This window comes from Rousettus aegyptiacus, unplaced genomic scaffold, assembly GCF_014176215.1.
Source record: "Rousettus aegyptiacus isolate mRouAeg1 unplaced genomic scaffold, mRouAeg1.p scaffold_m13_p_14, whole genome shotgun sequence".
NCBI classification, from domain to species: domain Eukaryota; kingdom Metazoa; phylum Chordata; class Mammalia; order Chiroptera; family Pteropodidae; genus Rousettus; species Rousettus aegyptiacus.
In genome coordinates this window covers 2,122,251-2,145,225 of record NW_023416289.1, presented here as the reverse complement: position 1 = coordinate 2,145,225, position 22,975 = coordinate 2,122,251, and the positions used below count along the sequence as shown (strand labels likewise).

General features: G+C 50.0%; 1 protein-coding gene across 1 annotated transcript in view; it reads left to right on the top strand.

The window, feature by feature from the left end:
* Positions 1-22,975, top strand: part of ITFG1 (integrin alpha FG-GAP repeat containing 1) — a 77,416-nt gene that overhangs the window by 15,995 nt on the left and 38,446 nt on the right. Inside the window, exons 6-8 of the mRNA XM_016147637.2 lie at positions 5,170-5,264; positions 14,441-14,502; positions 17,870-17,951. Coding sequence (XP_016003123.2) covers positions 5,170-5,264; positions 14,441-14,502; positions 17,870-17,951 — 239 coding nt within the window. The remainder of the gene's footprint in view (positions 1-5,169; positions 5,265-14,440; positions 14,503-17,869; positions 17,952-22,975) is intronic.

The following is a 22,975-nucleotide window of genomic DNA, read 5'->3' as shown; positions in this document are numbered from 1 at the left end:
AAGGGATACATAGTTTTTCAAAATTCTTTTTGAGCCTCTCTGAGCACAGATATTTGAAGACCACTGGACTAAAGAACTAGGCAGCTTGAAGAAGCATGCTAGATCCATCTCCTAGTAGCTGCTTTCACCTGGAAATCTTAAATGATGGCAATTCGGTATAGGCAGATCATTGAAAAGTGGGTGGACTAGCAGTCATCCGAGAGAGCAGTTGCCGTAGGCAACCAAAAGCTGCAGTTGACATTAATTAGATTTAAATGTATTCTTTGATAAACGCTCTTCTTTGAGATTAAGGGTGATGCCCACAAATTAGAACACCTTGACATAATTATGTTTCCTGTGGGTGGAAGCTAATAACTGGAATTTTCCACAGAGGTCAAGAAATGTCAGCGAATAGACTCAGCGCGGCTCAGGACTAACTGCCCACTCTGCTGTGTCTTTGTCATCAGAGCAGCTCGTATCTGTGGCCTTGGCCTCCAAATGGAACTGAGCTCGTATATGAGATTATAGCTTTTGTGAGTGTAGTTGCATGAAAAATATAGTCTCTGCTGCTTCTCATTGAAAAACTGAGATGTGCACAAAGAGCAGCATTAAAGGTAGAAAGAAAGAGAAATGGGTTTTATTTTGGACTATGAAATTTTAAACAGTCTAATTTAGATAGACAACTGTGTGTGTACATATATATGTGCATATATATACACACACATATATATATTTAATTCTCAACCATCTTAAAATGCAGTACAGAAAGAAGCAACAGCCCTTCCCCTCCCCAACCCCACCCGCGATAGATAAGAATAGATAAACACTGCGCATAAAACAGAAACTGCCTTTTAAGAGATGTTCACGTGTAACGTCAGAGTGTGGGCAGCAAGCATCACAGTTAGAGTGCTGCGATGAACTTGAACCCCGATTCGAAATGTTCAGGAAAGCGAGATTGCGGTTACTGTTTTGTTAGCAGTTGCAAAGCCACATGTCTGAAGCGGCCAAGAGAGGAACCAAAGCCAGCGCAGCCGCTGCGGGACGTGGGGACTTCAGCTGTACCCGGACGCGCGCCGTCTGAGGAGGCCCGGTTGGTTGCCAGGCCTTCGGATATTTCCAGAGAAGCTGGAAATCCAGATTTTTATGTGAAAACTGATGTTTTATTGTTAGTTAAGTTTTACCAGTGAATTCAAAAAATTTTTAAACAATTTATGGGTTACATAAAACACATCTTTATGCCGAATTTGGCCCATAGTCTGTCTCTAGGACTTTCGTTTTATCACTGTTCTGGGTTCTTCATTTGAAATGTCTATTTTTGTCAAATAATTCCTGCAACAGAATATCACAAGTTATTCGAGGTTTTCCAAAATTCTAGTTATAACTTATTTCAGAGCAAATCTATAAAAACATTCTGCAGGGAACAAAACCAGTAACTTTTCCTGTAGAAATTGAAGGCAGCCACATGATTCACCTTATGGAGCCCAACTCTGTAAAAGCTTGTGGTTTTGAACTCACTTTTGGCCTCTAATGTGTAGAGAATATTAGGAAACTCTTCTGCAATGACTTTGGGTTAAACTTGTCATAGAATCTCTAGCCTGAGTCCTATTATTTTATTGGTAATTAAAAATACTTTAGTGCTTAGAATTTAGAGAACAATGAATAAATGGACAATCTTCAAAAGTAAACCAGCAATTATTAAATCGAACCTTAGTGGAATTATTTTAAGCATTTCTAACCTTGTGTAGCATGAATTACCTTACAACAAATGCTAAATACAGTTTCTGAATTTATTTTAATATTTTCTTACCATAGCCATCTATTATGGAGTTCTGGCTAGAATAATAAAATTAGGTTATATGAATATTGCTTGGTTTTGTCATTACTGTCTTGTTTAGGGTACAGATGAGGCCCAGATTGTGGGGAAAAAAGTATAAAGGAAGGTTATTAGGAAGAAGTTACTATTTGTAGAAGACAAGACCTTCTGTATAGAGAAAATTTTCTTCTGGCAAATGCTTATCCTTTTTCCCAGATTCCACCTGCCAAGAACAAATTAGTGAATTGTTTCTCCCCATTTTCAAAACATGTCAAAACTAAATTCACAAATAAACCTTGTTTGCTACCCAGTCAATTGGATGCTGTGCAGACAATTAAGTTGGACTTAATTAGCCTTAAATTGCTCTTCAGAGATGACATGTCTCTGCTTCCATATGGACTAGAACGTAGTACGGTGGGGAAAAAAAAAAATAGCAAATTCGAACTAGAAGTAGAGGAGAACAGGAGAGGCTACTTAGGACTGTGATTCAGGCCAGCCAGTATTTGGGGGCCAGGTCCTGGTTAGGCATCGTGGATACAAATACCTATAATCCGGGCATCTAGAGGAATTTGCAGTCTCAAGGAGATAGTTCCTCAAGTGATTTTAATGCAAACCCAAGTGCTATTAGTAGAGAAAAATGTTTCAGGAAAACAGAGCAGAGGCCTTCTGCTGGGGGTCGATCTGGGTAGGGCCTTGATGGATGGGGTGCTTTCGACCCTGGAGGGCTCCCTCCTGCTGAGGGCTTGTGGGGGTGGCCTCAGCGCCCCTTCCTTTGGTAGTTTATAGTTGTCTACCAGTGTGGCCGTCCTGGTTTTGATCGTTGGACTGCGGTCATTTGAGATGTTCACAATAAAGGGAACTGGATGAGAGATGTATAAACACTTCATACTGTTGATTTTTTGTGTGAGATAAAATTCACATACATAATATTTATCCATTATTAAGTGTATAATTTAGAGGTATATAGTACATTGACAGCGTTATGTGGCCATCACCTGATCCAGTAGCCGTTCATCATTCCACATGGAAACCTCGTGCCCGTAAGCCGTCGCTCCCCCCACCCCAGCTACCTGCCTCTGTCTCCGTGGGTTTAGCCGTTACGGCAGTTCACGCGTATGGCCTCGTGTAGGGTGTGACCTCGCGCATCTGGCCTCTTTCACAGAGCATCACGTTTGAAAGCTTCGTCTGTATCGTGCCGTGGATCAGTGCTCCAGTCCTTTATGGCCGAATGATGTTTTCGCTGTGCGGATATATGACATTTTCTTTGTCCATTCACCTGTTGGGTTATTCCACTTTTCGGCTGTCGTGAATCGTGCTGCTAAGAGCATTAGGGTCATATGGTAATTCTAACTTTTTGAAGAAGTAACTGCCAGACCGTTTTCCACAGCCGATGCACCATTTTGTTTATATTCCCACCAGCAATGTATGAGAGTTCCTATTCACATCCTCTCCAACACTTGTTACTTTCTGGTTTTTGATTATTGCCATCCTAGTGGCTCAAAGTGGTTTCCCATTGACGGTTTTGATTGACATTTCCTCAGTGACTCATGATGTTGAGCATCTTTCAATGTGCTTGGTAGCCATTGGCACATCTTAGGAGAAATGGCTAGTCCTTTGCCATTTTTAAATTAGGTTGTCTTTTTGTTGTTGAGCTGTAAAAGATCTTTATATTGTCTGGATACTAGGCCCTTATCAGATAAGATTTGCAAACATTTTCTCCCCTTCTATGGAGTTGTCTTTTCACTTTCTTAATATTGTCCTAAAATGTACAAAAGTTTTTAATTTTGATGAATCCAGTTCATCTATTTTTTTCCTTTGTTGCTTGTTTTTTTGGTGTCCATTTTTTGGTGTCCATTTCCAAATCCAAGGTCATGTAGATTTGTGGCTATGTTTTCTTTCAAGAATTTTATACTTTTAGCTCGTAGATCCATTTTGAGTTAGTGTTTGTTATATGGTGTAAGGTAAGGATCTAAATTCATTCTTTGGGCATGGCTCAAAACTTCAGCATTAATACTCATTAAAGACAATCATCATTCTCTACAGTCTAGGAAAAACCTTTTATGATAAAAATTAAATAGCTTAAAAAAAGAATGAAATATAAATTTAGGAACTAAAACTGAGAAGAAAGCTTAGGGGTAAATCTTCATGACCTTGAATTTGGAAAGTCATTCTTATATATGACATAAGCAACAAAAGAAAAAAATGTATATTGGCAAAGTATACATCGGATAAAGACCTAGTTTTCAGTCTATATAAAAACTCTTACAACTCAAAAATAAAGCAATAAATAACCCAATTTGAAAATAGGCAAAGGATTCGAGTGGACATTTCTCCAAAGAAGATATACAAATGGCCTATAAGCACATGAAAATGTGTTCAACATCATCAGCCATTAGGAAAAATACAAATCACAACCATAAGATTACTATGCCACACCCTCTGGGATAGATACAGTAGAACAAATGGACAATAATAAGTGTCGATGAAGAAAAAGAGACATTGGAACCTTTCTACGTTGCCAGTGAGAATGTAAGATGGTTAAGCCATGTTGGAAAACAGTTTGATAGTTTCTCAGAAAATTAAACGCACAGTTACCATGTGACCCAGCAATCCCGCTCTAGGTATATACCCAAAAGAATTATGTCTACATACGACCTTGTTCATGAATAGTCATAGACACATTATTTTTAATAGCTAAGCGTGGAAACAAGCCAAATGCCCATCAACAGATGGACAGAAACAAGAAGTACAGCCATACCATGATACAGTATTCGGCCATGAAAAGGACTGCGATGTCTGTGGCCACGCCACCCTAAACAAGCCCGATCCTGTCTGATCTCGGAAGCTAGGCAGGGCCGGGCCTGGCTAGTACTCAGATGGGAGGACCAGGTGCTGTAGGCATTAAAAAAAAAAAAGGGGGGGGAAAAGACAAGACTGAAGTACCCGTATGTGCTACAACATGAACGAACCTGAAAACCTTACTCGCGTGAATGAAACCAGACACCAAAGGCCACATGTCATGTGATTCCACTGATAGGAAGTGTCCAGCATGGGGAAATGCATCGAGACGGAAAGCAGAGTGCTGGGAACCGGGGGCTGGAGGGAGGGCCAAGTGGGAAGCGACCCCTGGACACAGGGTTCCTTTTGGAGGCGATGAGAGCGAAAGTGTTTTGGAATTAGATAACCATGACCGTCGCACACTGAACGTACTCACAGCCACTGAGTCGTGCACCCTGAAAGAGTGGGTTTTATGGTATACAAAACATCTCGTTAAAATAAGTAAGTTTTTAAAATGCCTTCCATGCACGCACGGAGTTTTTGTTTTAAAACAATGCTCATTTGATGTTTGTGTTAAGAAAAAACTTTTTTTTTTTTAGGAATTTATCATGGCATCCTGCACTGCCCACTAAAAGTAAAATGCGAATTCCACATTCTCATGCGTTTATTGATCTGACTGAAGATTTTACAGCAGGTGAGTTGCATATGATGTAAAATATTTCTTTTGAAGTGCTAAAGAATTGTGAGATTTTATTTACTATTTCCTTAGTGAGCATTTTCTTTTGAATTGAATGTTAAAACTGAAATGTTAAAAGGTTCTGAGGAAGTCAGTGATATTGGATACCTGTAAAAAGTACTGGATGTAATGAATAAGTCTTCAGCTCTTTGTGAACCACATCAAAGTTTGAATTTTCCACTTATCAAGAATTCATGATAATTTAGACACATATTGCCTATTTCTTTCCCTTTCCACTGAAAAATTACTAATGTTATAAATGTAATTATAAGAAAAATATTTAGCTTATGTGTTAAAATTCAAAGACTTAAAAAAATTTATTATGAAAATTATAACCATAAAAATAGGCAAAATAGTATGCTATACATATATTTAATCGTCACCTGGCTTCAAAAGTTACCAATATGTGGTCAGACTCACCGTCTCTGTACCATTACCCAGAGGCCCCTCCCACCTAGGGGCCCCTCCCACCCAGGGCCCCTCCCACCAGGCAATTTCGAAGCAATCCCAAACATCCATCGTTTCATCTGTACATTTTTCAGCCCTGTCTTTAAATGATAGGAATTTTTAATTTTTAATTTTTTCTTTTTTATTTTCTTCATTGCGTGTGCTGGGGGAACCTCGGGTGGCGAGCAGCTGAGTTTCAGGCGTGCGGTTCTGCAGTGCGCCGTCTGCGTGCTGCAGCCTGTGCCCGCCGCCCGAGTCCGGTCCCCTGCCGCCACCAGGCATTTCCCATCCCCTCTGGTCAACACCAGACCGCTGTTTCGTTTGTTCATGTGAGCTTCCTGTTTTATACCCCGCATGTGAATGAAAGCAGATGGTTCTCGTCCTTGTCCACCTGACTTATTTCACGTAGTACGATGCTCTCGAGATCCACCCGTGTTGCCACGAGTGGCAGCATGTCGCCTCTTCTCATGGCTGAGTAGCGTTCCATCGTGTGTAGGTGCCACGTCGTCTTTATCCCATTATCCGAGGACGCTTAGGGCGTTTCCATGCCTTGGCCACCGTGAATTATGCCACCGTGAACGTAGGGGAACACGTAGCTTTATGAATAAGTGTTTTCTAACTTGGGGGGTGGATACCCAGAAGGGGGATCGCTGGGCCACGTGGCTTGAGGGCCTCCCGCACTGTGTCCGTGGCGGCTGCACCCGTTCGCGGCCCCCTTTTCACGAGCCCGCACGAGGCTTCCGCCTTCTCCACGTCCTCTCTGGCGCGTGCCGTGTCTTGTCTCGTTGATGACAGCCATTCTGGCAGGTGTGAGGTAGTGTCTCAGAGTGGTTTTGATTTGTATTTTAACATGACCTGAACATTTCTTTAATATCACAAACACTTGTCACTCATTCACTGATTTTAATCATTGTTTATTGAGCCTCCACTCTGTGAAGCATTGTGCTAGGGACCAAGGGTTCAGAGATGAAAAACAAGATCACTCGACTCAAGTGCTGTACTGTCACGACCCCCAGCGATGCCATGACAGCAAGCCGCCGCGCTTCAGAAGTTTAAGGACAATTCGATGATGGTCAGGGGAGGGCGCTTGGGTGCCGGAAGAAAGGGGCATAAGGTGGAAAAGGTACAAATTAGTAGTTGATGGACGGGGACGGGGAGCGCAGGGGACGCAGCCAGCAGTGACGTACTGGCCAGGTGGGCAGCCAGAGGGGAGAGTCATCGGGGGGACGATTTCGTAACCTGTAAACGTCGAGGCAACGTCCTGGATGCTTGAAACGAATGAAAAAGGAAGGAGGGAGTTCAGACTTGACCAGGAAGCACGCCGGCTCGCGTCCTAGGTGCCCCAGGCGCAGCGGGCTCGCGGGCCCGAGTGCTCATCACTCTCGGGAGTGTTGGCTGCGTGCGCGTCGTGGAGCGGGCCCCTCCGAGTCTTCGCCTCCTGTGCACCCTTGGCGGGCCAATGGCTTTAAGCGCCACCCACGTGCTGGCGACGCGCAGATCTGTGTATGTCCGGGCCACGCATCCGACTGCCTGCCAGCCGTCCCCACATCTGTGTCGTGTGCGATGACCCGTCTCAGACCGTGGTCCCCAAACCGCATCCCTGATTCCCTTCAAACCCCTTCAGCCGTGACCTTTCCATCTCACTAAGTGGCAGTCCCCTCCAGCTGGTTCCTCTGTCGCAATGTGGGGGTCACCTTGGCCACCTCTTTCTGTCGCACTCAGGATATAGACTGCTCTGCTCTCAAAAGGCGGCCCCCTGCTGACCCCCTCTCGGCCCCGCGCGGGCACCGTCTCTCACCCTCCCTGCTCTGATCGCCGTCGCCTGCCCCCGCCCTCGTCCCATGCCCTTGGGTCACGTCACTCTTCTCGGAGTTTCATCCGGAGCCCCAGCCGAATCCCATTGCACGGCCCCCCGGCCCGCGCGTGCTGGCTCGCCGCCGGCCACGCTGACCTCGCCCCTCAGACCCCACACAGCGGGGGCGGTCCCGGGGCTCGGGGCAAGAAGCTGATTCTCCTCCAAGTTGTTTTCCAAACGTCCTCACTCCCTGCATAGGTCACCCGAGTGCCATTTGAGGAGTCCTCACGGACGCCAGCTGTGCGTTCACGGGGCAACTCCCACGCGCCCCCTGGTCCCGCGCTCGCTGAGGGACCACGCTTACCTCGGCAGGTCTTCTCGCTGTGTAACTTCACCCTGCGAGGCCAGGAGGCTTCGGGCTCTGCACCGGCCTTTCTCGGGTGCCTGGGACCATGTCTGTCACCGGGGGCCTTGATGCGTGTCTGCTGAGCAAGTCCTCACGGCGGCAGAGCAGAACCTGAAACCAGCGAGCACGTTTTGAAGGGCGCAGGCCCCGGCCACCCCGCCGGGATCCGGCGCCGCCACCGAACTCAGCTCTGCTTTTCCTGGGCGCCTCTGCTTCCGCCGTCCCCTCCACCTCGGGCTTCCTCGGCTGTGGCCGGGCCGGCCGGTGGCCGCCGCCCCTCTCAGTCGTGGGAGCTGCTGCCGTGCAGGTCCCCTGCTCAGCAGTGTCCCCGGCCGCTACCCGCCAGAGGCCAGCAGCACCTCCAGACGGCACCAGACGGCACCAGACGTCCTCCCTCGGGAGGCACACGACGCCGGAGCGTTCTTCCCGCCCCACAGGCCCGCAGACCCGCTCCTCTGAGGCGCAGCCCCCGGCTCCCCCAGCGCCTTTCGAGTCCGCTGCTGACACGGGCCAGACCCTAGTCTGCTGGAGACGTGACACCTTCCGGGCAGTTCCCGTCCGCAGAGACGACCCAGCCCAGCACCGTGCCCTCCCCACCTCGGCCACCTCGGGTCACTCCATGTGCCCTGTAGGTACCGGAAAATGTACTGCGCCCCAAGCCACTGCCCAGACGCGCCCCCACCCCCTGCCCAAGGGCCTTTTCTGCCACCCTCCAGGACCTCACCGCGACCTGCAGCCCCCCGACTGACCCTGGCACTCTGTCTGCCCTTCTCTCGCTGCCCCCGTGGCGTCCTTGCGAGCGGTGTCTCGCAGACGCACTTAACTTCTCTCCCGTTCTCACGCGCAGACTCCCTGGCCCTGGGCGGACCCAGCCGCCCACGAGGAAAGCGCTGTAGTCGCCGAGTCGGGGGGCCGCCCCCGCTCCCAGGGTCTCATCCCAGCGTCCGGCCCCCGTTTACTCCATCTCGAGCGCCTTCGTTCAGTCCCAGTTTGAAACCGAAGCGTCCCTCCTCGTTCCGAGGAGTCAGGTGGCCTGCTTCGCTCCCCCCGCCCCCGTCCTTCCTCCTGCCACCTTCGGAGACTAAAGCGGCACACGGCTTTCAGCCACCGCGGACGCCGTCCCCGTTCCGTTCTGGCTTTTAGCAGCGCGTTTGCTTGGAGAGGCTGCGGGGGCAGACGTGGACCGTCTTCCTCACCCCTTTCCCTACCCTCCCCCCCGTATACCTAAGGAGATAAGAAGGGACAGTCGAGTGTTCTCTGCTTCTAGCAAGTAGCCGGAAGTGACGAAATAGCCTTTGGATGACTGAGTGCGCATACCCTGGGGCATCGGCCGCCTGAAGCATCGGGCAGGCTTTGGCCAGCAGGCGACGGCGCTTAGCGGCAGGCCACGCTACGTGTCTGGCGTTTCTTCTCGCCGGCTTTCCGAACATAGATGCGCTCGTCGTCTGACACCGGGGATCGCATACCGCCGACCACAAACACAAGGCTGTAATCTCTCCGAATAAATGGAAGGACATTTTTGAAACTCAGCTTTTTGACAACGTTTCGAGACGGAATATCTTTTTAATTCATAGAACTCTAGAATAGAAACTTCATTTTTAAGCAGCGTTTGGTTCCCTCGGATACGCAGCTCTTACCGACTATATAATAATGAAAACAGAATCTCATGTTTCACTTCTGTTGTGTAGCGTTCTCCACATGTTACTCTGCCCCGAACGGTGGGTATTAATCACGCAAAGGTTTCTTTCAATCTTTATCAATAATTGACAAAATCGTGCTCACGTTTAAACTGTTACTAGTTATCTTTTAATGGGTTTAGATTGTAAAGCAGACTTTTGAATCAAGCTTGTTTGCCTGGGCGCTTCACCTGAATTAGACAGAAAGTGTGGCCTGGCTTGTTTTTTCATCTGAGTAACGGTTTGTGGCATCCCAAGCAGCACATAATTATGCCAATAAATTTAAACAATTGTGTAGTTCATCATATTTTTAACATCCAATATGACGAACGTACAATAAGTAGTTTAAATTGTTCGAATTATCATCTAGTCATGTTTAAGATGAACTAAGTCAATTTCTATCCAATATAGTTAGTTTCCTATGAGCTTAAAGTCTATTAACGTTAAATGTTCTGGACCTTGAAACTATTACATTGGTGCAGTTTAGAAGAATATAAAATTAACATTCAACCTAAGTCATTTAAAAATGTTTTGGCTAAGATGTTTACATTTCTCTTAGTAGAAATTATAGTCATAACGGGCTCTTCACATTGTAGATTGGCATGCAAAACAAAACATCTAAGAAATATTTACTTGCACCATTCCTACCCTTCCTCGAAAACCAAGAGGGCTGATTTTCCATTAACGTTTTTTTTGAAGGGTCGCTGAAGTCATGGGGGTGGAGGAAACTTCAGCTTTTACTGACGGGCAAGCTCATTTCGTGGCGTAGCACCAGGGGCCTTAAACGTCGTTCATGGGAGTTCAGGCTGCGAGCATGTTTGAGAACGCCTTTACTGGCCGTGTTTAGAAACACAAAGTAATTACAACGCGGGATGAAATGAGCCAAAAGCAAATAGGACGACTTCTTACAAACGAAGAGGTCTTCTTTTTTTCTTTTCTCCGTCTGATTTGAAAAAGAACCCCCATGGCGGGGCCTCTCCGAGTGCCGGGCCCTTCGCCCTCCCGTTGTGGGCAGACGCCCAGCTCTCAGGGACAGTGCGTCCTTTTAACTTGCGTGGCCTCTACCCAAAGCGAGAGAGAATTTTGTTCCTGAAACGGACCGTGAAGCGGAGTCAGCCCGTGCCCGTGAGCCATGGCGGACGACAGAGCAAGCGCTCGGAAGGGCAGCGCGGGCCGAGGCGGAGGGTGCGCATTGGTGCGTGAGTATCGCGGGCTCGCCACCGGCTCAGAGACATGCGACGTTTTCCCATGAGTTTAGCAATGACAATCGCTGTGGCAAACACACATCTTTGGACTCTGTCGATACCGTCCTTTGATGCAATTTTTAAATTTTCACAAGGTCCAGTTTATCTGTTGTCGCCTTTGTCACAGGTGCCTTCGATGTGGCGAAGCTTTTGCCCCGTGTTTTCTTAGAAGAGTTTGAGGCTTTTGAGTCCGAGTTCGTCTTGTGTGTGGCGTCAGATAAGGGCCCAGCTTCATCCTTGTGCTCGTGGATATGCAGGTGTCTCAGTACCTCTTGCTGAAAAGACTTGTCATTTCCCCCTTGAATGGTCTCGGCGTTCGTGTCAAAAATCACATGACTGTGTGTGTTCAAGGGTTTATCTCTGGGCGCTCTATTTTATTCCACTGACCTGATATCTGTTTTTATGCTACGTTATGCTGTTTTGACTAGTGTAGCTTCGTAGTTAGTTCTGCAGTCAGGAAGTGTGAGTCCTCCGACTTTGTTGTTTTTTAGGATTGTTTTGGGCACTGAGGGTTCCTTGAAATTCCATATGACTTTCAGGATGGGATTATTCTGCCATGTTGAATATTATTCTATAAGTAAAATGTGTTAAATCTACAAAGCATCAGTAGGACTTTCCAATCTGGCTTACCAAGCCATTTCATTCTTATTTTTGGTACAGTGTTTTAGTTAGTTTTTCAGCTTTAGAAGATGGAGTTCTGATTCTTATGTAGTAAGGCCCTTTGACATTAAAACAGGATCTCTTCCTGTCGAAGTGAACACTCTTAACATGACCTATAAATAGCATTCTACTATTACAAGTCTCGTTCTGCTTTTACATTCTGATTTTTTCCAAGACAGAGAGGATAGTTAAAAGAAAGTTAATTAAAAGCTTATTAGTTACTATAAGGTTTGCTATTTGCATTACAACTGTCTACTTTCCATATCATTAAAGATGTACTTTTGGAGTTAACATTAAGTTTCTTAAATTATCTCATGTAGCTGTCTGAAAAGCAGCTTTAATACATTTAATATACACTTAACTTTCATGTTTAATCATTATTGCCCTTATTTCTACTTCAACAGAAATATATTTATAATTTCACATGTGAAGTTCAGGGACTACTTTAATCAAAGTCCATAATCTTGAAGAAATTATCTACTTCCCAGAATTTTCATTTGTACGTGAGCAGTTTTCGTAACTGTCAAGTGTGCTTAGTGTGTGCATGACGTTAGTAAGTGAGCTTCGCCTAGCATTCCTTTTGAATGAGCTGGAGGCCGTGAGTATGTCTCATTGATAAGTCGCTTCGACTCGGAGCTTCGTAACGATCCGACGCTTTGGCTGGAATTTATCCCACACGGTTTCACGTACTACGAAATGCCACGCGTTGGCGGCGTCGGCATCTCACGTAACTTGTAAAACCGCGTGGTTAACTTGAAGCTTCTGTTGAGCACAAATGTCGCCTCCTCAGGGAAGCCCCCCGGATGGCCCCAAGTGGCGAGCTCGTCTGCCCGCCCAGGCCCCATGGCTCTCAGTGGTTCTCAAATTTCTGTGGCTGTTAATCCCTAACCACTTTCTCATGCTGATTATTTGCATTTTCCGATAATATAAAAATGGAACGGCTTTTAAACATCCTTAGTACCGTAATCACTGTGATAAGTAAAAAAATAAATAACAGTACTTATCGTTAATGAAATGCTTTAGCATAAGACCCTTCTTTTCCCACGGCTTCCCATTCGAAGGTACAGCAGAGTAACGATTTTTAGGCCGTCCCAGCAAATTTCCAAGAACCCTGGGTTGCGGGTAGCGTGACACCGTTTCGTTACTCAGCAGTCACTCGAACACATGCTGGTCCCAAGCCCTTAGGAGCCACAGGGGTGTGAAAATCAGCAGACATGACTCGCCCCCTCCGAAAGCTCAGGAGGGACCGACATGAGACCAGACGCCAGGCGCGTTGTGGCGACCGTGATGACGGTGATGCTGTAGCGCAGTAATGACCGGGGGGCTGTGCCTCGGGAGGGGAGGGGCCTCGGGAGGGATGGGACATTGGAGCCAGTTTCAAAGAAATAGTCCACCAGGTGGCTGTGAGGTCACAGGTGCTACAGAGAGGAAGTGTCTTGTGAGGGACCAGCAGAGCCCGGAAACAGAGGGACGGAGGGCGGGCGCCTTCACGGGACAGATGAGGGTGGCCGCGTCCGGGAGGACAAGGGGCAGGACCGGAGTTGCACCTGGGCTCTCCAGCGTGCGATGGCGGCGTTGGGGACACGGGAGGACGCCGGCTGTGGCGCATCGCCGCACAGGGCCCACGTCGGGGCGGTTCCCCGGCGAGCCTGGACGTGCACATCTCATCAGGAGTGTGACTTTGGCTGAGCAAAGACGTCATCTTCACAAAAGACTACGTTTCTTCCTCCGTGGGCAAAGCACCCTCAGTGTGGTGAGAATAAATGCAGAGAGTTGCTACTTACCTGGGGTCAGGAGTTTTGAGTTCAACCAATAATAAAAGTGAACAAATTAACTTAGCTTCCCAGGGATTCTAGGGAAATCTTTATTGTTATAATTATTCCATAAATTAGCTTCATTAAATTCATATGAAATCTTTGCAGAAAACACATTAAAATATGAATGACAGTTTTCTAAACATTTAATAGGGGGGGAAAAATCTCTTTTTAAATAGTCATGGTCTCCCCATTACTCTAGATAATTTCCATTTTTTAAAGCACAAAAGAATAACGTTGTTTTAATAGTCCTGTGAGTCAGCTCATCATTTGAAAACTTTCTGTATTCCCCTAGTGGAGTTGCCATCATGCAGACATAATGAACACAGCTCCAAGAAGAGCTTTGCGGTTCACCTGGCCTTTGCATAAACAGGCTGTTCGATTTAACTGTCAACCGATTGGTTTTTTTTTTTAAATTTCTTTAGAATTTTTGTACTTTTTCAAGAAAACAAGCATTCTTTAGTTAGAATTCATAATTCTTCTACTCAAACTTTGAAATAGAACTCACATTCATTTAACACGCGTGCTAAAGATTTGGGATACTGTGATACCGTGATCTAGGATAATACTCAGACCTGCCTACGGTGCACAGGTGCACGCCGCCTTGATCATTATCAGGATGTCTTTTTTTCACGTATAGTCGCCTTTATATTAAAAAACAAAATTCAGCCGGGAGTTAATGCGTTGGTCTGATTGATGTTATCGAGTGACCCGTGAATCGGGTGGAGCTATCAGCAGAGGAAGGGAAAGGGTTGTTTGGGGGCCCAGCCCGCTCTGGGGGAAGAGCAGGGGAGAGTCCCTCATGGCGCAGGCGACCTCCGGTCTGTGGGGGGAGGAGAGGCCCCGCGTGGCGTCGCATTATAGGCGACGGAGTGAGGGACGGACACGCAGGCTCCCTGTCCGCGTCTCGCTGAAGTCCAGCGGCGCGGGGTCCTCTGCCTTCTTTTCTCTGGTGGGATCGAGCTCGATGAGGTGCAGCTCAGAGTACGTGTAAGTGCAGGTGTGTTAATAACTTCTTGCGTTTGCGTTTCTTCCCGTTTTTAAACATACACATCAGTAACAAAACGTACAATTCTGTTATTTTCCTTCCAGATTTATTCCTCACGACATCGTCCGCCTCTGGTGCCTCCGAGTTTGAGATATGGGAAAATTTGGTAAGGAATTTTTTCTTTGAAGCATTTTTAAATGATGGCGTTCAGTAAAAGCATACAATTTTAGAAAATAAAGTGGAAGTAATGGCTTGGTCGGTTGGTTTTAACAATAAATAGAACAACTTTAAGAGCCCTTAGTTGCGTTGCTGCATGCAAAGCGCGCAGTTTTGCTGAAGGAAATGATCGTTCAGCATCGGTTCCTCTGCAGGCTTGAGGCAGGCCTGCCAATTAAACCCATCAGTCCGCCCTAATGTGCGTGTTAACAGGGCCCCCGCCAGGCGGCCAGCTGTCGAGAGAGGGTACTGTCATTTAATTTGTCAGCGTGATGGTTTATTGAAGAAAACCTTTTTTTAAAAAAATTAGTTTTTCCTCCTTGCCTTCAGGCTTATATAAAAAATAAGAAAACAGACACTAAACTTACCGCCAAGTTGAAAGGATTAAGGAGTTTTTCCCAATGTATTTTTTTTAATTACAAGTAGATTTCCCAAACTGATGTCATAACTTTATTTAATTTTTAGCTTGCTGTAGATGTGAAATATTAATTAATGAAGAATAAGACACCTGAAATCTGAATTTCAGGCTGCACGTAGAGGACAGGATTTGAGGAGAGGCCTGAGTGGCCCACTGAGTGACAGTCGTCAAGTGACGGCCAGGCGTCGACCCCCACTTCCCTCACATGGAATCCGGGTGTGGGTGACCCCTTCGCAGAGCGTTTGTAAGGATGAAGAGAGAGAGCCTGGCGCACAGGGACACCTCGCAGATTTGAGTTTCGATCTCTTGGTTTCCATCTGTTTACTCTCATTTGTCTTTTAGTCAATCCAAGTTAAACCCGTAACATTGTATAACATTGTATAGACTTTTATTAAAATACTGATGAGAGATAAGCAGATGTGAAAAAAACATGAAGTGCAAGCTCGCGGGAGAAGATTCGCCTCTCGAGGCGTCGGCGGGGCCGGCGGTCGTGACTCAGCCCTGTCCGTGGACAGACACTAGGATGAGCAGCTTCGATAGACGCGGTCAGGGCTCTGAGAACCGCGAACGTCTAAACCAAGGGGCGTAGGGAAGGCAGAGCGACTTCTAAACCAGAAAGGAGAGTTGTTCGATGTACTACTTTCATTAAAAATGTGATTATATGTTTCTCTGATGATAAAAATATGGGTGTTATATTCTCGATGATTACCATAAATTAAATCTCCCACTGTTTTCAGGTGGCCTTGCAAATAACACCTCAAGTGAATCTTGAGGTATTAGAAAATGAGAAAACCAGTCATTTTGATTGATTAACTTGATCCATGGGGGCAGGGGAGAAGCCTCAGCACAGATAAACATAATCTGCATGTAAAATTATGAAACACTTTTAAGTATATGGTGTATACGATTCTCAGCCCAGGTTGGTTGGAAGGTGATAAAGTAGCAGCTCCGCGTGAACTGCATTTTGATTGGGACCTTTTTTCCTTTTATTATTGTTTTCTTTAAAGGAAATTAATAAACAGGCTATTAGACAATAGAGACTGTGAGGGTTGTCCTTGCTGTCAAGCAGCTGGGCCATTACGGTGCCCATCAGTGCGGATCGAGGCGAGTGTAGACTCAGAACTAGCTGGTTCAGATGAAGTGTGGGTTTTGTAACGTGGAGGGTCATGTTCATTAGCGCTTGCACACGCAGGTAGCAATAACGTATCAACTGACCCAAAACCTCAAAACCTATAAAGCCGTATCAGCTAGAAGGAGAATGGGAGCGGCAGCAAATCTGTCCACAGTGCCGCTGCGTACACAGCCGCGTGGCGGGCGTCGTGGGAGAGAGAAGAGAACAGAGCTTGCGGCCAGGATGGGTGTGGGCGACCCCGGCTGGGGCGACGAGAGGCTCGGGCCCCGAGCTACGGGGGGCTGAAAGACGGCGCGTGCTCCATCCGTCCCGCCCGGGATCCTCAGGGAGGGCGTCAGACAGCAGGCGCGCAGGGCCGAGGCGGCAGGAGAGAGAGCAGAGGGGCGGCGGGCGAGCAGACGGAGGCACTGGAGGCACAGGGCCGCCCCGCGCGTGCTAAGCAGCCGGCCTGGGCCGGAACCTGAAAAGGCACCAGAAGGCGAGGTTAGAAGACTCGGTTCGGGCGTGATCAGAGCCGCGGCTTCTGAACTAGGTAATGTGACCTTTAAGACTTGATCGAGACGCTCGTGGAGGCTTTGGGGCCAAGCGAGATGACGGAGCCTCAGTGATTCCAGCCCTCGGGCCGCTGCCTGTCAGGGAGGTTCGTGCGGAGAGCCTGCAGGGGGGCCATTAATGCAGAGGCGACGCGTGTCTTATGCTAGCGACCAGGCACAGAAAAGCCAAAAAGAAGCAGCTCATTTGGGGCAGGAAAATAAAATATTTTAGATGAGAGACCTATCCAGAAAGTGGTTAGAAATGTAGGTCTAGAACTCAAGGAAGGGAGGAGGTGGTGTCACGAGGGGAGGGTGTTAAGGGCCGGAAGGCGAAGCCGGAGCCTTGGACGACACCTGCCACCCTCTGTCCCAGCCGCTCAGTCTGAGCGCTGCGGCCGCCCTCGGCCAGGCCGTCCTGCGTGGCGGGCTGTGTCCTGCACGTCGTAGGCTGTCAGGCGGTGTCCCTGGTCTCTGCTCGCTCGCTGCTCATAGCTGTCCCCAGCTGGGACGCTCAGACGTCTCCAGACATTGCCCAGTGTCCCCCAGTTGCGAACCATCGCTTCACGTGAAGGACGATGTGGACGCATAGCGTATAGCTGCCCGATCGTCCTCCTCCCATGTGAGTGTGGCCCTTGCAGCGTTAACCATCGAAACGCGCAGCCCGAGGCCGCCGCCGCCATCGCGGGGAGGTGCTTGGCACAGCGCGGGCAGAACGCGCAGACAGCCCCCATCCGGCAGGCCGTGGGTCGCCGCAGCGCAGCCGGTGCGCGTGCGGTGGCAGGAACGCGGCGTGGCTCCTGCTGGCGGCCGACGGGGCCTAGGGGCGCGCACCTGGGCGGGCCATCTCCGAACCCGCCCGGAAACTCCGTCCTCCTGATACGCATCTTCTCCCCCGACTGGACTGGACCGTGAGTTCCCCAGAGGCGGGAGCGCTGTTTCTCCAGTTCTCTGTATTTCTAAACCCGGTACGGGACTCGAAGTAGAAGTCACCCAGTGCGTCTGGAATCACGGCGCCGGCATGGTCGGCGCCAGACCGGGGCTGACAGCCGCGAGGGCCGTCCACGCGCCCTTCGGCAGCTCCCGTGCCTCCCTGTGTCTCCTGAGACGCGGCACGGAGAGCGAGCGTCCCCCTGCGCGGAGCAACAGCCTTCATTTCCTGGCCGCAGGTAAAATCCTTTATTTCACACTGGGATGAATCGTGATGGTCTAACCCAAACTTTTCTGCCTTTAACAGGATGGAAATTTCTCTGTCAGCACAGCGTTCGCAAAGCCTCAGAACATGGCGGTGACGGGACAGTCGGCATTCGCAGACTTCGGTAAGACGGTTCGCATCTCTCGAATCCTCCCCGTCCTCTGAGCCAGTCGTGTCCACGCCCCATGTCAGGAAATAGCTAGGGTGTTCAGAACCCGCGGATTTAGGAGATGCCTGTTCTCCTGGTACACGTGGCACGTAGTCACTTCCTTAACGCCATAAGGAGCGACTTATGACACGTCCGTTTAAACTGTCGTTCGAACCCAAGGAGCCCCTGTTCGTGAGAAGGTCTTCTTATATCCAGGTTTTGGAACCAAAATAATTGAAGGAGTCGACCGGACCTCCTAAAACTTGAGCACTGAAAAACGCCTTTGTTTACATCTTAATACTAAAGGAGTGACATCTGCTACGAATTTGCTACAAGAGGACACGTGTATCTCTGTTTTCTGTAGATTCTGTACAGAATTCGAGTTCACATTGGTTAGGAACTTCCAGAAGGTGTGCGGCCCTTCGCCCGTTTGTCAGGGTTGTCCTTAGAAGGGCTGGTGTCGGTGGGGACGTGGCCACCACCGAAGGGTTAAAAGCCCACTCCCTCCCCGCTTCTCTCATTCTGCTCCCACACACCGCAGCACGCAGGCGACGTGTCCCCGCATCCCGAGTCCTCAGCGTCTCCTTTACAAAACGAGGGTGACGATTCTGTCCGCCTCACAAGGCCAGCGCGAGTGCCGCGGTGTGAGTCAGGCTCGGTGTCGGCACGCAGTGGGAGCGCGGGACGCCGCTGCGCGGTTTGTCTGTCCCTGGACCTGCCTGGCTCCGTCGTCGCCGCTGCCCTCTACTCGGTCACCAAGCCAGCCCGCCGCGCACTGCCCGGGCGCTCCCCGCCACGGCCCAAACGGGGCTCGGCGGTGTGATTTGGCGGAAATTCCCCCATGAACCTCGGTGTCGTACTGTATTTTAGTTTGTTACATTCAGTGTTACTCTGATCTTGAGCAAATTTCTGGTGCCCGGTTTATAGTCTTTAATAGAAATTGTCAAGTGATAGAATACACTAAATTATTTTTTTAGCTTGGCGACTGACCTGGTGAGCTGGGTTAGTGACAGATCCCTTTGCAGGTCTCTGTAGGGCAAAAAGTGTGTGTGCATTCTATAATTTTCAGGGGGCTTGCAGACCCCCTGAATCCTTGGTAAAAACCCTCAAATTATAGTTACTTGGTGTGTGATTGCGTGTTTTGTATGATAAGGTTCATTGCTTTTAACAAAATTATTCGTAGCTTTACTTTGAATTTTTTTTAAATTGCACTAACCATAAACATGGACATTTACATTTAAATGTAAATATGCAGAATAGGATATACTCAGTTAAGAGACACTGGTTCTCCCCTATTCTTAATAACTTCAGGTAGTATACCAGTAAATTTTTAATGTATCAGTAAACTTCGAATAAATATCTCGCCCTATCTGTTTAAATGTCCATGTATTCCTAGTTGGGTATTATCGAAAAAACAGGACTGCTAATGAGTCCAAAAAAGCAGATGGCATCCGATCAGCTTATGAATATTAATATATACAAAATATGCATTTTCCTGTACATTTGAATATGTGAGTCGCATCCTGCCCGCCATCCTCCACCCCGCCCACTTCCTTTGAACCAAGGCGAGGAAAGTGACTGGCAGGAAGTCAGCATGATTTCAGAAATTCACCATTCATTTGATTTAAAAAAAAAAAGCACATGTGCGATTGAATGACTCGGCGTGCGAGAACAGTCCTGTTCCAGAAAGGCGCGTGCGAACGGCTCCCAGAACGCCTGGGAACAGACGTTTGCACAGCCGTGGCGAAGTTCTCGAGCTCCTAATGTGAAGTCTTAAAATATATTCAAAATATCTACTCTGAAGCGAGGCCAGGCTCGCATGTCCAAAGTGCGGTGGGCAGCGTGGCTCGACGTTAAACCAGGAGCCCGGAGCGAGCGAGGCCCGGCGGTGAGCAGTCAGGCGCGGCTGAGCGGCGGGGTGTGTGCCGAGAAGCGCGCCGTGCGGGGACTGGGTGGCCGTGCGCACGTGACGGGCACCCACGCCCACGGGGCGCACCCCGCCGCACCCCGGGCTCCTGGGCCAGCAGCCCGGACAGCGCGTCACCACACGGCGTCGGCGGCTCCCACGCCGTGGCGAGTCTCGCGTACCTGCACGGGGTGCAGAAGCTGAAGGGCGCTCCGCCCCGCGGCCCTCCCACGGGGGGGTCCCCCGGGGGGGGGGGGGCTGGCGGGCGCGAGGGCCGGCACGTGGCTGTCCCTGCTGCACGCTCTCCAGCCGGGACACTCCGGCTGCACGCGGTGTGTGAAGCCGCCCGCGGCTAAATCGCGCGTCACAGCGTGAAGCAGAGGAGAGTCGCGGCGAGCACAGACCGCGGCCTCACGAGTGGCGGGGGGGGGGGGGGGGGGGCGTGAGGCCCGAGCGCAGGAACCGCAGGAACCGCAGCCGCAGCTACTGCGGTCGTCGCCGAGCGCGCGTCCGGGGCGGCATCGCACAGGCGCGGTCACCAGGTCTCCGCCCGCGAGCCCTGCGTGACACCGCGATGCCGCCGTGATGGCCCCGAGGCCGTGGGACTCTCCCAGCCCCGTCCCAGTCGCGCGGGACCCCCTCGCCCGCGTGGCGCACGGAGACAAGTCCTTTCCCCGCAGTGGGCGGGCGGCCCCGCGGCGTGTGCCCGCGCGAGGGCTCCGCAGGCGCCGAGGGCAGGAAGGCGTAGAGGAAAGTTCTAGATGTTGCTGCTTTCTGGGCTTGGTCTCATCACGTGAGTTATTTAGGGCTGCCTTTCATCCCAAAGACTTAATAGTGTACTTTTGTTCGTTTTTTTATTTCTTAATGTTGAAAATTGGCTATGCTTTTGTTTAGTAGCATTATTTCTTTTTTCATTAAATGCAGAACACTTTAAAAAATAGAATATACACAAATTAGATTAAGTGCTGGAGTCAAGGAATTTGGAACATAATACTTGTATTTCCTTGGTACAGATGTATCAGTTCAAATAGTTTAATCTGTTCTTTAAAATTGTACAGTGATCAGTGTTTCTTCCATTCAGTTTTGTGCTGAAGATGTACAGGTGTTAATGAATTCAGAATCTCTTTTTTCGAGTGCCTGCTACTTGGACTTCTCTGTTCTGGAAGCCGGGCAGATGGCTGTGAATAACACGTGAGAACCCTGCTCTCACGGAGTTCACATTCTGTCAAGGGAGGAAAGACAAGAAGTGAAGCGGGAGCTTATTTTTAGAAAGTGGCGGAATCTTTGAGGAAATAGGCATCATCGCCGGAAATAAGAAGGGCCGTTTCCGCAGCCGATCGGAGCGACTTGACCCAAGACTTGAGCGATGTCTCGGGAGGGCTCGGGAGAGCGTCCCGTGCAGACAGAGCCTCCCGCAAGGGTGGTCAGGACAGAAAGGGGCCTGCCCAGGCCATCGGGGCCTCGCGGGCCAGGGTCGGGAGTCTGGGTCTCATTCTAGCTGTTAACTACAAGCTTCAGGGGGACTGGTTAGGACCCACAGGTCACCAGGCAGCGGCTCGGAGGGCGTGGGCTGGGGCAGCCACTAGGAGACGGAGAGACGCGGTTATGTCCCGGGACTCGCTGGGGCGTCGGGCGTGGGACGGAAGAGGAGGAGAGCTGGAGGGCGCCCCCCGCCCCCGACGTGGGCGGCAGCGGGCTGGGTGCAGCCCGTTCGCTGAACCCCAGGAGCAGGACGGGGCCTTGCGGGTCCTGTTCGCCTGTGGTCCCGCCGTGGACGCGTCCGGTGGGAGGCGGCTGGTGGAGGTGGCGAGCGGCAGCTGCAGGCCCTGCAGGGATGCGGGGTGTGGCCGCACAGCCTGGGGGAGGCGCAGTGCCCCGAGGGCCCTGGCCGTGGCTCCCTCCCCCACGCAGGAGTTCCTCGCGCCCAGAAAACGCCGCCTCCTCCAGGAAGCCCTCCCTGGTGGCCCCTCCCCGCAGCACCCCCCGCCCCTCCCCGTCTTTATTTTCCTCCATAGCGTTTGTCTCCCGTCTGGCGTGCTCGGGGGCTCGGGGCTCGTGGCTCGGGGCTCTCCACTCCGTGGGCGTGTGTTGTCCTCTGTCTCACGCCCCCTGGAGCAGCAGCCACACCCTAAACACTCCATGAATAGACGAAGAACTTTCTAATCGATTTAACGAATTGGTTTTTAAGAACTGAGCGCAGATTTAGGCCACATCTTAAGCGTCTTCAACCGGAATCCTAAACCAAGACTTCTGAGTGCTGCTCACATGAGGAGGACTGGTGTAACGGTACTTTTGCTCATTTTGATTAAAGTTCAGTGATTGAACTAAAAATGGTTCTGAATCTCTGACACGGCCAGGTGCTGCTTTCGGCAGGACACAGCCGGGGTCCGTGTGGGCGCGCCCCCCTCCCTCGCGCCCGAGGTCTGCCGGTGCGGCCCCCCCGCGGCCCACTCCGCAGCCTGTCGTGTCCCACACGACCTCGTGTCCTTCGGCTCTCCCTGGTGCCAGCTCCGTTCTGATACGGGCAGAGCAGAAGCCACCTGTTTAAGCGGTCGCCCGGGCAACCTGCCGGACCCTCGTCTCCTCCGCCCGCCCCGCCCGTGTCCCGCCAAAGAATGACCGACCATGACACGTTCTTGGTAAGACCGCGGGTCCCGTGTGCGTGCACAGCCGTGGGCCGTCGCTGGCTGCACCGGCCCAGCGTGCGCGCCTCCCGGGCAGGGCCAGCTCTGTCACACTCCCCCGGCCCCGTGTCGCCGTGGCGATGGCGCGCAGCCGTTACCATAGCAGGAGTGATTAGGCCCCGAGTGCACGTCGCGCAGAGGCCCAGGCGTCTGTCTTGGTGAGTCGCAGATGCCAGGTGCGGTTCTGATAAATATTTTGAATGCTTTTTGATTGGAAGTGGTAATTTATACACAAATGATAAAATTGCTGCTGCGGAGTCTTGATTCTCTATACACTCAGCATTTAAAGCAGACCAGGCTGTATTTGTCTGTCTTAAGGTGGACGGATGCCGGGGGAAACCAGGAGGCCGGGCGCGCAGAGCTCTCGCGCGGCTCGGTGTGCCGCGGGCCCGGCCGTCCCAGGGAGGGCT